The sequence below is a fragment of the Gastrolobium bilobum genome, unplaced genomic scaffold (genome assembly GCF_033153095.1).
Source record: "Gastrolobium bilobum isolate Gb01-03AN ecotype WA unplaced genomic scaffold, APGP_CSIRO_Gbil_v1 utg10696, whole genome shotgun sequence".
NCBI lineage: Eukaryota > Viridiplantae > Streptophyta > Magnoliopsida > Fabales > Fabaceae > Gastrolobium > Gastrolobium bilobum.
Window position 1 is genome coordinate 34,731 of NW_026899284.1, and position 16,620 is coordinate 51,350.

Here is a 16,620-nt window from a genome sequence, read left to right on the forward strand (position 1 = left end):
CTTTTACTTGGAGGGTCCTTTTAGAGGATCCTTTTACTTGGAGGGTCCTTTTATAGGATCATTTTACATAGAGGGTCCTTTTATAGGATCCTTTTACTTGAAGGGTCCTTTTAGAAGACCCTTTTACTTAGAGGGTCCTTTATAGGATCCTTTTACTTGGAGGGTCCTTTTAGAGGATCCTTTCACTTGGAGGAAGTTTCATTATCTTCCTTGTTGGAGGATCCCTTTATTTGAAGGATCCTTTCATTTGGAGGAAGTTTCATTAGCTTCCTTGTTGGATGATCCCTTTATTTGAAGAATCCTTTCATTTTCTTCATTGCGCTTTAGCTTAGAGGACTTTTCTTTTGTTTGGTGAAACCTGTATTTTTTACAAATCTCACAGAATAATGTCATATCATTAAGATGATAAGTTCAATGAAATAGAAACAGTTCAAAATAATTCATAATAATTTTGCAGATATCAACTGTAAAATTTTCCGAGTTTATCTGCGTTTCAGGCGAGATTTATGTCTTCGTCGTTCATCATTCATGGATCCCTGCAACTTTTGACAGCATCGGGCTAGATGAAAAACCAGCAAGGTAAATTACGTGTACCTTTTGGGGTGGAGATTGAAGTTTATCTTTCCCACAGACGGCGCCAATGATCAGAATCGATTTTACACCTGGGCTGATTATGTGATCTTCCTCTACACAAATGGTCTGGAACCTTCTTGGGTCAGAGCATCTTGCAGTTGGAGCAGCTTTAACCCATGGGTCTTGAATGGAACAAGATGGGGGGTATACCTGCAAGACACTCCGACGCTCAAGTCAGATTTGGTTCAAGCAGGTTTGATTATGTAGAAGAAGATGTGTACCTTAGTGTGGATACATATGTATTTATAGTAGAAAGATGAGCAGCTTGGAAGATGTCTTTCTTCATGGTGAAGGCAAAGGTTCCTCTTTATTGGTTCTTGTGGGAGGCTTGTTTGCAGAGGTATGTAGTAGGTTTTGCTGTCATATAACCATTAACATTGTGGAGCTTGCTGGCTGTCATGAGCTTTTAATGTTGTGGAGCTTGCTGAAATAGCCTTTAATATTGTGCAGCTTGGAGAGAAGGGCTTTGCAGCCTTCTTTGACTATGAGCTTTCTTAGTAGTAATGGCTTTTAGTTTGGACTTTGTATTTTGATAATATACATCCAGATCATAATCAAAATGAACAATCAAAATTCAAGTGAGTTTTTTTTTTTTTAAATAAGTCTTGAAATGGATAATTTATCTTTGATTAGATCAAATTAGAGAGAAGCAAAGGGTATAGTAACTGGTCTGGACACCAACTGACTGTAATATTTAAAAATATTCCAAATAAAGTGTGAAATTACATATCAAGCAAAGGCACCACTATATTTAGGGTTGACAAAAATGAGTCAATCCATTGAGTTGGCTTGTAACTCGTAAAAAATGAGTCAAGTTGAGTTGGCAAGAATGAGCTGTCAACCCGAGCAACCCGACTCGAGCTAGCTCAAAAAAAAAAAATGAACGGTTGAGTTTTTTTTTATATATTAAAAAATATAAAATATAATATACAAAAATGGACAAAACTCACTCGCTGTCACCGTCTTTCTTCCTTCTCTAAACCTAAGTCCCTAATCTTCTCAGATCGCTACCATTTTTATATTGTTAGGCTACGCTGGCTCTATTTGGTTCAAATATTTTACCCACTTTGTAGCAAGTGATTCTGATTGTTTCTCGATCTTGGTGCAAATTTATTGTGAAATTTTTTTGAAACTAAAACATTTTGCTTTTACTTCGCATTCTGTAACTTTTTAGTTTACTTTTTCATAAACTATTATGTAAGACAATTGTATTGTTTAAGATGATGGAAGTCACATAGCTGGTCATTAATATTACATGTTTATTTAAATAGACTAAAAAACGAGCCAACCCGCGAGTCATTTTTGAGCCAATCCGCAAGCCCTTTTTTAAGCCAACCCAAGGCCATATTTTTGAGCCAACCCTAACCCGATTCTTTTTTTTTTTTTCGGATTGTATGTGGGTTGGGACGGGTTGTGCCAAATTGACCCATTTTGTCAACCCTAACTGTACCACTTATGTTATGAAGTGTTCTAGGGGTTTAACCAAAAAATAAAAATGGTTGTATAATATTCAAAATTTCAAGTATAAAGTAAAGTTTTAAAAGCAAGATAAAACCGATTCAGCCGGATTGTAAATTAGTTATGTCTCATGTTTAATATAATCGAATTTAATTATAAACATTAATCAATTAAACCAATTGAGCATGATTCCAAACTCATATCAATTCAATCTTCAATTTAATATTTAAAACATTAGCACAAAGTATAAGACTTCCATTTCAAACCAAGCGTAATGAGTTGGGTGAAGTCTTACGTTTTAAAAGTGCTAATCCCATTTGTATAATCTGGATTGAGTTGCACAAAAAATACAAAACAAAAGTAGTAGTGTCATCTGAACAAAGCTATACTATACTATTAAACTAAATAGACCTAATATTACAAAATATGGAAAATTGTGACACCTTATTCAATTACATGTATACAATATTTCTGTTTCTTCCATTCATATAACTATTCAACCTTTGATGTTTGGCATTGGCACCGTCATAATCATAATCATGTCAACCCAATTTTTTTCATCCTTATCCCTATTCCTACCAAACAAAAATAAATTGTTGACGATAACGACTTGGATTTTTTTTTTTTTTTTGATAACATAACGACTTGGATTTTTGGGTCAAAGGAATATCTACAAGGTATATACCTAGTACCCAGATTCCACACTGGGCTGGGCCGGAAAGGTTGTAGGCCCAGATGAAGAAGCTCATAGCCAAGAAGGGTTAAGATGAAACAAAAGCATAATCCAACGGCCACAATGGCACGGTGACGCATGGTGAGAGAAATCGGGAAACGCAGGAGCGGCACCGCAAACGAAAATTCTGGTATGCGAAGGGAAGAAGAAGAAGAAAAGCATTACAACTTGAGAATCAGACCTATAAGAACCATTCTGTGAAACAGATAGAGAGAGAGAGAGAGAGAGAGAGAGAGAGAGAGAGAGAGAGAGAGAGAATGGTGCTGTGGGAGATAACACTGGGAACTGCGTATTTCTTGGGTCTGACACGAACTTACAGGCTTGCTCTCAGGATTCAGCGCAAGATCATAAGCCCTAAGCACCCTAAAATCCGTCAATTTCTTCACAGGTTCGTTATTCACCGTTTTGTCATTCTCATCTATGAATGTTACTCTTTTGTTTCCTGGTTGATAATGAAATGTGATGCATGACGGAGGAATCGGAATTATTTATGATTTTTATGTTTACCAATTCCTCACCAACATTTCCATCTAGTTGGCCACGTCTGATTATATTTTCGTGCCAAACATTTTTAGGGTAAGAACCGCTAGAAATTTGTTTGTTGGAGCAAAAGTGCGAATCACAAGCTACTGGAAATTGTAGTATGTTGTTTTATAGCCATCCTATTCGTTCATTCGCTCTTTCAAGTGAAGACTTAGGTAGCAGAAGTGACAGGGAAGGGTTCATTGTGTCATTGTGATATTTGGAAGTTTTAGAAAATTAACATGATAAACCTTGCTTAGTATTGGAAAAGTGTAGGTAAGGAATACTAGAAAACTAACATGATTTACATGGCTGTAAGGGAACCTTGGCAAACTTTTGGTGTTGTTGCTGGTGGTGAAAGGTTTAATTCATGTAATTAGCATCTTGCAAATGCAAGGTAAGCCTCTCCACTGTAGACCCAACCGATACATGGGTCTGACCCTTCCTTGGACCGTGTGTTTATAACCCTAGGCTTTTCCTTTCTCTCTCTCTCTATTTTTTTTAATTATATATGTGGCTTTTTAATTTTCCTTCTGACCTTTTTTTTTTTTTTTCTGATTAGCCTGCATCGGTTTTACATTTTATGTTTCTGATATGAACTTAAAATAATTATGTATGTCCACAGGATTTCCAGCTAGTAATGAATTGTGAACTCCAGTTCCAACATTTTAAAGGATAATCAGTCAGACATGAGAAGTAACATGAAAACCTTAGAGCCAATAATTTAGTTATATGCTTCTCGGAACATAAAATACATGAGGTCAACTGTTAGCATTAGTTTTCTTGGATATCCTGAACTATGCTGATCAGTGGGCATAGATTCTCATTTATTCAACTTGAAAATCTTTGTGATGCATAATTGTTATTAGTTACTTATCTTTCACTTTTTCTCTCTTGTGCTTAGCCATGAATAGATGCAATTGTTTTATTTGAGTAGTTGAAAACTGCCCAAGGGGGAAGTGGCAAGGTTGCTCCTTTTGATGAGAAAGGTCACAGAAAAATAGTCTCTTTGCAAAAAAAAATAAAAAAATACAAAGATAAGGCTGTGTATAGTTAACTCTCACATCTATTCTCACAAAGTCAGGGAGCCTTTGTGCACCAGGGTTTGTCCTTTTTAAAAAAAAAATAAAGAACTGCTTTTCATTTACCTCTTTCCCTTTTTGTTTCATTCACTGCTTGATCGGTCTTCCTGTTTTGGTGCTTCAGACGAACCCGTGCTATATTTGATGTAGCAATCAATTTTCATCGGAAAATTCAAGCCAGAGACATAGAAGTGGGTCGGAATGTTGGAAATTTCATTTTGCGACGGCTAGATCGAATGAAGCCATCAGCCCAGATTCGCGGTCCCCCTTCTGGACCACCCCTCAATGGTAGCTCAAGAGAAAGCATGACAAAGCATGCAACTGGTACTTCCAATCACAAGCCTCGTGGTTATTCTGGATTCTTCAAGAGGGACTCTGATAGGCATTTTTTTACCTCATTAAGGGCAAAGTCTTTTCCTACCATCGCAAGCATGATGCGACCACCAAATCCTGCTGGGACAACCATCCATGGCAGGCACCTCAGCGTCTATACTCCTGAAGTTGTTAGATCAAATTATAGAGCACATTGGTCAGGAAGTGTTATTAGGAGGGACATCATGCAATGGATGTTGCAAAACTAACTGTCCATCTCTGTTCTAGTGGCTTCGTATAAACAGTTTTTTTATCTCGACAGGAAAAGGTGGTTGAATAATGTTTGTGAGGCAGGCTTGGAACTGATGGTGATAGAAGTGGCAAGTTTTTGATCTTGCTCTCATTGCTTTAGACTTTTTATAGTCTGTCAAGCTTCCTTTTGGATAACGAGCTGTTATGCATTTGTTTTTAGTTTTGGTTAAAAGAACTAGTTGTTAATAACATAAAATCACAGATATTCTTCCTATTGATTAAAAATAGTGAAGATTGTGCATTTCTGTTGTAATTGTCTTTTCAAAAATTATATCGTTCTCAGCAACTTTTGTTTATGCAACTTGCAGTCTAATTTTTGCCATCCATCAACAGGACCATCCATACCATGTTTATGCAAACCTGTTTGGGATAATATCTTCTTATTCTGAACAAGTTCATATGATGTACTCTAATACGTCCGTGTTGGTTGGGATTATTCAGATTTACACGTTACCCTCTTTATTCATAACTGTGTCTAGCATTTGTACAGATGCGAATGGAATCATAACAAAGTTATATGTTAACTCTCACAAACACAGGAATCATGGAAGTGATTTTCTAGCCTTAGTTTGCTCGTGAAAACAATGTAATAATATTTGAAGCTGAAGCTGACAAAGCTTAAACAGATAGAATATGCATTCAAAATCAAGATATGTTTTCTAGCTTAAGAATCTGGATGTAATTTTGATTTAATGTTAATTTTGATATAACAAATTCTTATTCAATAGACTAAGCCGTTGCCGGAAAAAAAAGGGTCTAGAACTATAGATTAGAAGTTTACTTCAAGTATTTTCTCAAAATGCTACGTGGATACCTAAATGACCAAGAAAAATTAATCCGTCATCTAGCACCGATGACTGCATCGACTTCCATATCTTAAAGCTTGTCAAGGGACACGCTGAGACAAAGCGTCGTCTACTGTCTTCAATTTTGCTGCATTTTGATCGAGCCTATCTGAAATTGAAGCTAGATTCTCGCCAATGACACACCTGGCATGCTGCTTCTTTTTTAAAAAAAAAAATTAAAAAAAACTCTCTTCAACGTAAACTTTCTTTAAAATGAACAATTAAGATTATATCACCATTAAATTTTAAAAAGTTAATCCTTGCTTTAAAATAATTTTCCCACAATATTGTTACATCAATTAAAAGCAATCAATAAACTATCTAACTCCAATGTAGCTATACATGTTTCAGTGAGCCAACAAACTTCAAATATGCAGAGGCAATAGGCAAGTAGAAACAACGAAGCCCTTATTCCTAGGATTTAAATCTGTATCACGCGCATGCTGAGACAACACAAAGTTTCATAATCTAAAAAGCAGCTTCATAAGATTGATTTCATATTCCTCCCCCCAATCAATATTGTATAAGGCTGATAAGGGGCTGAACATATCGTTCACCGACGTTTTATAGATTGTAGAATTACAGCCTGACAACATAGGACGTTTCGCCTATATATATTACAACAGCTTGAGAAGAAGATAAAAAGAAAAAGAAAAAGAATGATACATGTCGAATATACCTTTCACATTATTTTTTAGGGGTAGGGATGGGGTGGGGGAAGAAGAAAGGAATAGGAGTTTAGTTACTTTCCTACTGATCAAGAAGAGGACTCCCTTCTCTGGCGAGGACAAAAAGACCGCCATCTCCCCTTGATATTCGCAAGTCCTTATCAAGATATGTAGTAAGAAGCCATGAGCTTGTCCTCTCACCAGGAATGGGAATCTTAAGAGGTGGCTGACCAGAAATGACACGTGATATGCTTGCCACAACATTCTGCACAGGACCGAGGGATTGTTGCAGAGGCAGAAGGCTAAGTTTTTGGCCAAAAATGTCTACATTTTCTGGTAGTTCAACGTTAGACTTTATCTCTATAGGTTGTACTGTACCTTCTTTGAATATGACCTGCTTGCATTTAGAAATGTTAGCAAGGGCTTTCTAGTCATCAGCAATCTAAAAAGTTCATATGCACGCTGAGCAATCTAATGACTAACTAACTACATTAGGGTAGCACACAAATTGCAATATCATTAAACAATAAGCAACATATAAATCACATTTGCATGACAGAATAGCAGTAACTATTTATTTAACTACTTAAGTACAAATATAATATGATGAACTTTTGAGTACATAGAATATGGTAAGCATAGTAAGTATTTTTCTTTTTTACATTGTCGTTTTATTGCTCCAAAGTAAGAAAACCCAATTATCAGTTTTCACATTACAAAAGCAGAAGAGCTTATTAAGTTAGAACTTGGAAGGTTTTTTTATATTCCTAATTCAGCATTAAATAGTTTATTTACAGCTATACAAAGTATCCTTTATCTTCTCCTTTCTACTTCTTTTGGCCAAACCAGTGTACTCAAAGGTGTCCAAAGGCGCAACTAAGGAACTAAGTTGATGTGGCAGAAGTGTCAGCACCTTGTGCTGGTTCAGTCCCTTCCCCTTCAGTGAGATGCATGCATCTGGTGCCTTAGGCATGCCTTTTTGGCTCAGGTGAGGCACACCCATAACACCTTATTGACAATTGTTTCTTTTTTTTAAAAAAAAAGAAAAAGAAAAAACCCATAAAGCCCAGCCATCCAACCTTGCTATGTCTGATGCTAAAGGGAAATAAATAATTGTCAGTCTTGGGCACTCTTAGGAGCAAGTGAGCAACCAATTTAGGGTTTTATAGATTGAAAATCTTAGTCTTTTTATTTATACTATGATTGTTATGCTTGATTGCTTTGGTAATTAATTTATAAGGCAAACTAATGCAATATAGTCGAATATTTTACTTTTTTTAATGTTGACATCTTCCAAAAGCAAGCCTTAGAGCAATTGTAAGGTTGCTCCTTTGTGGCAGGAAGGTCACATATTCGAGTATAGAAAATAATCTATTTGTAAAAATGCAAAGGTAACACTGCTACATACAATAAACCCTCACCCCTATCCTCACAACAATTGAGGGGCATTGTACACTAGGGTTTGCACTAATGCTAATGTCGTTCATAAATGAGATATGCACTTTTTGGCGCCTGTTTTGCCTTAAGGTGTTAAAACCCTAGAACCTCTCACCTTTTTTACTACCTCAGGTTAAACATTTTTGCCTTTCTTAAATGTGATTTAGTGAAATACTAAGGTTTTCATGAGAATACCTGTATTCTTGTAGGGCTTCGAACTTCAAATGAGGCAGATGCACTGAAAGACCAAGAGGCAAAAGGGCTAGACAATGTCGTGGAGTTTATAATGGTGAAGCTACTGGTATCAATTGTTTGTGAAATCTTGTCCACCTTCAACAAAGGTAATGTTCCTACTGCTAGAAGAGGCAACAGTTCAGAAGATGCTGTGTACCTGAAATCAGTTTGACATGCGAAGAAACAGTAAGGACTTCAATTAAGAATTATTACTAAGAGACAGTTTGAGTTACTTTCATCAATACCAACATTTTTTTTTCTGATAGAGTACATCAAGATTAGCACAAAAACAAATGCTTTTGTCCATAAAGCAGCAATGACTCAAACAGACAAAATCCTCTTATTTTTTCAGTGCAAAGTCCTGTTATAAAAAGGCCCATTAACTCTTGGTGTCACAAAGATACTTCAGAGATTTGAAATTATAAGTATCGTCATATGACAGTTGCTACCACTATCTTCATCCAAAGCTTTCAATCCGCAGGACTGTAATATAAGCATGTTAAACTAAACAGGAATCCAATTAATACCTGAGAAAGTAGAAGCAGCCAAAGCACAAGTCGTAAATCTCCATATCATAACTCTTTTTAAGATTCTCAAAAATGGCAAACAAATTTAAAAAGAAAGAAGAAAAGAAACAGAGCAAATCATTCTTCACCATGGAAGATACAAGAATGAAAGAAATATGCTGCCTACCACAAGCATAAGTTCATTTTAGCTAGGTTTGAGTTCAGAATTCAGACAGCTCCAACATTCATATTAACCCCTCTAAAAAAAGTACCTTACCTTTTGTTGGCACCAGACTTTTCCAGAGAAGTAATTACAGATATTAAAGAACCAAACAGCAATCTCAATGAAGAACGACGACTTTATTAATGGAAATAAGAGTCATACACTTCATCAGTAATACAACTCATGACAGTAAGCAAATGACAGAAAAATAAGAGACTCAATGATAATGACTCCTTCCTCCCAATGAACTATCCGATTGGAGAAGAAATACAGAGGACTATACCTTGCAGCCACACTGCCACTACCCACACCCTTACACAATATTCTTCACACCTCCCCACATTTCCCTAACTGACTAATATCCCCTGAATCTTCCCTTGCTTCCTCTCCAATTTGGCCCTCTCCATTGATAGCTTGCCATGTGTCCCCTCCCCTAACTTAATTCGTTTTGTCTTCAGCTCCTCCCTTTTGGGCCTTGCGTGTGTAAACCTTGCCATCGGATTTGAGAGGCCCATCAACACCCCCTTTCAAAATTCACCTTGTCCCCAAGGTTCAGAAGGAAATTAGTCTGAAAATCCAGCAGATTTTCCCAAGCGCAGTCACAATCTGCCAACTCTTCCTATTGCACTAAAATTTCTCCTTGTCAATTCAACATACGTCGAGCTTGGAGAATAGCATCCGGTTGAACCTGGAGCTCTAATGAATCCGACAAATAGCGAGGTAAATCCAGCACTGGAATAGAAGGGTGAACAGCCCTCTTTAATTGGGAGACGTGAAAGACCACATGGACCTTTGAATATGAAGGGAGCTCTAACCTATATGCAACTGGGCCTATTTTCTCCTTGATCTCAAAGGGCCCATAAAAACATGGGCTTAATTTTTGGTTAAGCCTCCTTGCTAAAGACTGCAATTTATAAGGCTGAAATTTTAAAAATACCTTGTCACCCATTGCGTATTCTTCTTCTCTGTGTTTCTTATTAGCCTGCAGCTTCATTCTTTGTTGTGCTTGACACAAATTTTGTTTGAGTTCCACCAGAATTGCATCGCGAGCAACCAGCCATGCATCCATTGCTGCCACTGAAGTACTGCCAGGTTGAAAGGAAATAATGGTGGGTGGATCACGCCCATATAAAGCACGAAACAGAGTCATTTGAGTGGACCTGTTATAAAAGGTGTTGAACCAAAATTCAGCCCAAGAGAGCCATTTGGCCCAACCTCGTGGATGTCCAGCAGAAAAACAGCACAGATAAGTTTCTAAGGTGCGGTTGACGACCTCTGTTTGGCCATCCGTTTGGGAATGGTAGATGAAACTGAATCTTAACTTGGTGCCCGTTTATTTAAACAACTCGCCCTAGAACTTACTCATAAAGACTCATAAAGACCCGATCTCTATCTGATATAATAAACTTAGGAATACCATGCAGCCTCCCAGGGGTGTTTAAGGGTCATAAAGTGGGCATATTTTGTGAGTCGGTCAACTACCACTAGTATCGTATACACCCCCATAGATTTTGGTAATCCACCAATTAAATCTATCGAAACATCCTCCCACACTTGTTGAGGAATATGTAATGGCTGTAGAAGGCCAGCCGGCTTCAAGTGGTCGTATTTTTGTTATTGGCAAATCCCACAAGCTCTAACAAAGGCTGTAATGTCCTTACGCATACCTTTCCAATAAAAAACAACAGCCACCCTTTTGAAGGTCCTCAGCTCACCCGAATAGCCCCCCAAGATGAAGAATGGAATTCTTGTAAAATTGCATAAATCTGTGGGGAAGTTCTAGGAAGAACCATCCTCTGTTTATACCATAAGCAGCCTTTTATCACCTGATAATCAGGATGGGAATTAGCATCCAGTAACACTTCAGTGAGAATTTTGTGTGTTGTTGGATTAGCTAACACCTCGTCAAATAGTTTCTGCAAGTCTGGGCTAGTGACCAAAGTCAGCGCCTTCCAATCCATGACCCGAGATAACACATCAACGTCATTATTTTCAACTCCCGATTTGTATTGGATCTCAAAATCATACCCCATTAATTTAGCCACCCATTTCTGCTGCCCCTCCACCATTAGTCTTTGCTCCGTTAAATATTTGAGGCTCCGCTGATTAGTTTTAATCACAAAATGGCGTCCCAATAAATAATGACGTCATTTGTGAACAGCAAAGACGATTGCCTTCAAGTCACGCTCGTAGACAGAGAGAGACTTATCTTTGTCAGAGAAGAGGCTTTACTAAGAATTGGGCGCCCTCCTTGCATCAAAACTGCCACCATACCAATGCCTGAAACATCGGTCTCCATAATAAACGTGTCATTAAAATTAGGAAGTGCCAAAGTAGGAAGTTTCAACATTTTCAATTTTAAAGCCTCAAATGACAATTGGGCCTCCTCATTCCACAAGAAACTATCCTTTTTTAAAGGCTGCGTCAAAGGCCTGGCAACCTGACCATACTAAAATGCCTATAATATCAAGTCAGCCCCAAAAATCCCCGAAGACTCTTCACATTTTTTAAGGTAGGCCACTTTGTACTGCCTCTATTTTCTGTGGATCAGCTTTCACCCTGTTCTGAGAGATCAGATGACCCAGTTATTCTAGTTCGCCTTGTGCAAATGTGCACTTTTTAAAATTCGCAAAAAAAATGATTTTGTCGCAGAATATCCAATACCACTTTCAAATGTTCACAGTACCGGTGCATACTGTTGCTATAGACCAGGATGTCGTCAAAAAACACTAACACAAATTTCCTTAAATACGGCTTGAAAACAGTATTCATTACGGATTGGAAAGTAGATGGGTTATTTCTCAATACAAAGGGCATTACGAGATACTCGTAATGACCCTCATGCGTCTGAAACACAGTCTTTTCTAGATCCTCAACCCTCATACGGATTTGATTATAGCCTGATTTTAAATCTAATTTTGAAAACAGCCCAGCACCATCCAACTCATCTAGGATTCATCAAAAACTGGAAGGGAAAATTTATCAGGGATTGTTACCTTGTTTAGAGCTCTGTAATCCACGCAGAATCGCCAGCTTCCGTCTTTCTCTCTCACCAAATCAGGGGACTAGAATAAGGGTTGCAGCTAGGTCTGATCATCCCTATCACGAGCATCTATTTGACGAATTTCTCTATTTCTTCCTTCTTCTGGTAATAAGGGTAACGATATAGACGAATGTTAAGAATATATGCGCCTTGCTTCAATAAGATCTTGTGATCACAATCCCTCAGGGGTGGCAATGCTGAAGGGGGTTGAAATACATCCTCATACTGTAGAAGCAAGTCTGAAATAAATGGGTCTTCCTTTTGTGAATCAGATAACTCCAGAGCACAGTACCCCAACTCAATATAGTACCCTTCTATATCCTGAGTCATGCTCTTGTAAGATACTTGGCTATAAGACAACTCAGGGTCTCCCCTCAAGGTTACCATATGTCTTTGCCAAGGAATGTGAAGCACCAGTTTTCAGAAGTTCGCTTGAATGTCACCTAACTCTTCCAACCAAGAGAATCCCATCACCAAGTCTACCCCATTAAGACAGAAGATGTAGAAGTCTTGAGTAATGGACACTGTTAGAATAGATATGATTAGATTTAAATCTAATCATATATATTCATTGGGGAGAAGCAGAGTTACTCCCTTGCAAATTCCCCTACCTTGAACCCGGTGACCATCCCCTACCTCAACTCGAAATGACTTCGATCCGAAGGTTTGTAACCCCACCACGTCCACCATATGCTCACCAATGGAATTGTGAGACGCCCCTGTGTCGACGAGCACCACCACCTTGTGGCCTTGAACCTCCCCCCACAACTTCAAGGAACGATTTGAGGTGATCCCTACCACACTCTGAATGCTGAGTTGGAGCGTTTCGATCTATTCTACCTCTCTGTCTCCCTGACCCAGCTCCTCCTCTGTTGATCCTTCCAAGTCGTCGCACACCAACAACACGTGCAATTGGGGGTTCGGACAAACATGACCCGGACCATAGGGTCCACCACAGCGGAGGCATAGGTTCCGACTCCGATAATCCTCGACTTCCTCTGGTGACAGTCGACAAAAGTTACTTCCACGACAATTGTCCATTACGTTAGCCGTCGCGCCCACTTGCTGCGAAGACCCTCCTTGTTCCAGAGTTGCACTCCCTACGCGGATAGGGTTCGAGTACGCGTTACTGGCTGCTGAAGATACTTGAGTATTGGTCAATTGGGTCTGTTGGGCTGTAGCAACTAGCCCATTATGCCCCCATCTATTTCCATTTTGTCCTCCATTCTTATTTCCCAATGCGGGCCTCCCATGATTATTGGTCAGCCCAAATCCACCTCGGCCCAACCTTCCATCTCCTCCTCCCAACACCATCTCACGTTCCTCTACCCTCTGTGCAAGGAGCATCATCTGCCCAATATCACCTGGAGAATGCAAACGAATTTCTGCCCAGATTTCTGGTTTCAACCCCGTCAGAAAAGCGGCTTGCATCAACTCCTCATCCATCTGTCTCAATGGAGCTAATAGGACTTCAAACTACTTCCGAAATTCTGCCATCGTCCCCACCTGCTTCAACTCCATTAACGCTTCGTACGGGTTCCCGGATGGTGATACATGGAAGCGTTGCAAAATCGCAGATCGAAACATCATCCAATCCACCAACGGATTTCTTGGTTCCCACCACTGAAACCAGCTTAGGGCCTCACCTTCTAAGCAAATCGACGCCGTCTCCAATTGCTCTTTCGGTTGGATTCGATTGACCCAGAAATATCGTTCAACCTGAAAGATCCAGCCACAAGGATCTTCGCCGGAGAAATATGGGACCTTTACTCTTCTCATCCTCTCTTCGTTTCTCACTGCTCATGGGGTTACCTCATTGGTCCCTCCTTGGGTACCAGTTCCTCCGTTGTTTGGTCCACCTCGGTGCCCTGCCCTTGTAAGTTCTTGGAGGGTCCTCATCACCTCCGCCAGGTTTGCTTCAATTCGATGAATTCCCTCTTCAATACCCACCTCACTAGCCTCCAATACTTCTATTCGATGATCCATGATTCTCTTCAGCACCATCCAAGTTTCCCAGGAAAGTGCTTTGATACCAAAATGTTGGCACTAGACTTTTCCAGAGAAGTAATTACAGATATTAAAGAACCAAGCAGCAATCTCAATGAAGAACAACGATTTTATTAATGGAAATAAAAGTCATAAACTTCATTAGTGATACAACTCATGACAGTAAGCAAATGATAGAAAAATAAGAGACTCAATGATAATGACTCCTTCCTCCCAATGGACTATCCGATTGGAGAAGAAATACAAAGGACTACACCTTGCAGCCACACTGCCACTATCCACACCCTTACACAATATTCTTCACACCTCCCCACATTTCCCTAACTGACTAATATCCCCATAATCCTCCCTTGCTTCCTCTCCAATTTGGCCCTCTCCATTGATAGTTTGCCACGTGTTCCCTCCTCTAACTGAATTTGTTTTGTCTTCAGCTCCTCCCTTTTGGGCCTTGCGTGTGTAAACCTTGCCATAGGATTTGAGAGGCCCATCACCTTTGTAACGGAGGAGCGATAAACTACTGAAAATAGTCCCAAATGTTCACTAACTTAAACACGTTTAAATCCCACAACCTTCCAACCTAAGGCAACACATATATTACGTTCTCCATTTACACAACAACACTAAACCATCAGATCAGTCAAACTTACATTACACTACGATAGGAAAACAATTCATTTGAAAACGAAATGATTAACAAATCATGAGATATTCACATTACACAATAAAAAAGATTCAAATTTTCATGATTTGTAAACGCATTCAGACTTACAGCAAAACCCAATTTCCATTCAGAAGCCCAGGTTCCTCCACCGGTGCCAGGGTGGGGTTCGCCGCCTCCAATTGAGTCACCAACTCCGACATCTCAGCCCGAATCTCCGACCCGGCCCGAAAACCGAGCTCGGTCCCATAGGCTGTATCCACCAGAGCACGCTTCAGCGCCTCGAGCTTATCATCTACTCTCTCCTCCGCCGGAGTGCTGGTGGAGGTAGCCGGAGTTCCATTTCCGCCGTCGATGTACCCGCCGGCGTCAGCTTCCACTCCTCCTTGCCATTCGTCCTCGTCCTTCGGAGGGTCCGAATCGGGAAGCTTGGACGATGCTTCGGGCTCGGGCTCGTAGTCCTCGCCCCACTCGTCGGAGATCTTAGAGGAGGCCTTATCGGCGTCCCCGGTGTCGCCGGCGGCGGAGGCTGAGGAAGAGGAGTTGAAGCGAAGAGAAGGGAATCTGGGACAGCGAGGAGAGAGAGAGATTTGAAAGTGAGGAGAGGAGAGAGAATGAGGTTTATGGTTTAGAGAGAAGACGAAAGGAGTGCGCGAAGTGAAGGAGAGTACAGCCATCGCAGTTCGGTGGCGATTTCGGTGAAACTGAAATGTGAGGCATTCTTTTAATCTTAAAATAAAGTTGACTTTTAATGAAAAATAAATAAAAACAGACTTTATTATTGATTTTTTTATTTATTAAAATTGTTAAAATATTTCATGCATCATTTATCCGTTTAATACCTTTGCAAAAAATATTTGTCCTCTTAAATATGTTATTTCACTATCATAAAAAAATGAAACTCACATCTTTATTTTTTTGTCCATTCTCTTCTCATAATTTATCTCTTTCTCTCACTTAAAATGATATAATTTTATATCTTTTAAAATGATACACACTTTTTCCTGAAAATTTATATAAAAAATTTTCATAATTGGAAAATGAACAAACTTGGACTTAAATTAACAAAATTGAATGCTATATGTTAATCAAAATTTGGGTTTGGTGTTTGTCATTTTAAGTTATGTCATTTTAGGAGAGAGATAGACACAGAAAAATGAAAATCATAGAACAGAGAAAGTTGGTGATTTTTTTAATTTAAAATTTGAATAATTTTTTTTTTCTGTTTCTTTCTTAAAATGACATAACTTTATGTCATTTAAAATGACAAATATTTTTTCATAAAATTTAGAAAATAAAAAAATTGTTATTAAAATGCAATAATAAGATTGGCCAAAAACTTTATGAAAAACATTACATAGTATAGATTATGAATGAAATGTAAGAGGAAATTTTTGAAAAAAAATGAAATCAAATTTATTACATGTCCCTATAATATTATATTTGTCAACGAAAACATAGAAGTTAATTATTTAAATACATATTCAATATATATTATACTACGAACAATCTTGAACTATAATTATCAAAAACACTATGGCATTGTTATGAAATGAAATAGCGAGCAAATTTATGAATAACATCAATAACATATATTATGAGTGAAAAGTAAAAGAATAAATTTAGAAGAAAAAATAAAAATAAATTCACATTTATTGTAAGATATAGTATTATTGCTAGCTTTTCTATTTCGTAGGTTTAGCAATATGGATTTTTTTGAACGATTGACCAAACTAAAATTATTGAAAAGATAAAAAAATAAGATTATCCAATTGGAACACTATAAGAAAAGTGACGTTTAAGCTGAAATCGTCATTGAATGATATTATGCGTCATCAAAATGTTGGCTCATTTGTAATTCAACTATAGTTTTCGAGGGCGGTTGTACGCAACCGCCTCTATATACATGCACTAGAGTTGATTATTTATTTGTACATTATAATTAAT

The 16,620-nt window shown here is 38.4% G+C and overlaps 2 protein-coding genes across 2 annotated transcripts; one reads left to right on the top strand and one right to left on the bottom strand.

Annotated features, from left to right (window-relative positions):
* The first annotated feature begins 2,881 nt into the window (after nt 1–2,881).
* Nucleotides 2,882–5,368, top strand: LOC133289202 (uncharacterized). Its single transcript, XM_061487091.1, has 2 exons — nt 2,882–3,212; nt 4,553–5,368. The coding sequence occupies exons 1-2, from the start codon at nt 3,082–3,084 to the stop codon at nt 5,007–5,009; spliced, it is 588 nt and encodes a 195-aa protein (XP_061343075.1). The 5' UTR covers nt 2,882–3,081; the 3' UTR covers nt 5,010–5,368.
* Nucleotides 5,369–6,378: 1,010 nt separating this feature from the next.
* Nucleotides 6,379–15,383, bottom strand: LOC133289198 (plastoglobulin-1, chloroplastic). The gene is made up of 3 exons (XM_061487084.1): nt 14,785–15,383; nt 8,198–8,393; nt 6,379–6,959 (listed from the first exon to the last, which is right to left on the bottom strand). The coding sequence occupies exons 1-3, from the start codon at nt 15,348–15,350 to the stop codon at nt 6,648–6,650; spliced, it is 1,074 nt and encodes a 357-aa protein (XP_061343068.1). The 5' UTR covers nt 15,351–15,383; the 3' UTR covers nt 6,379–6,647.
* Between the last annotated feature and the right edge of the window lie 1,237 nt (nt 15,384–16,620).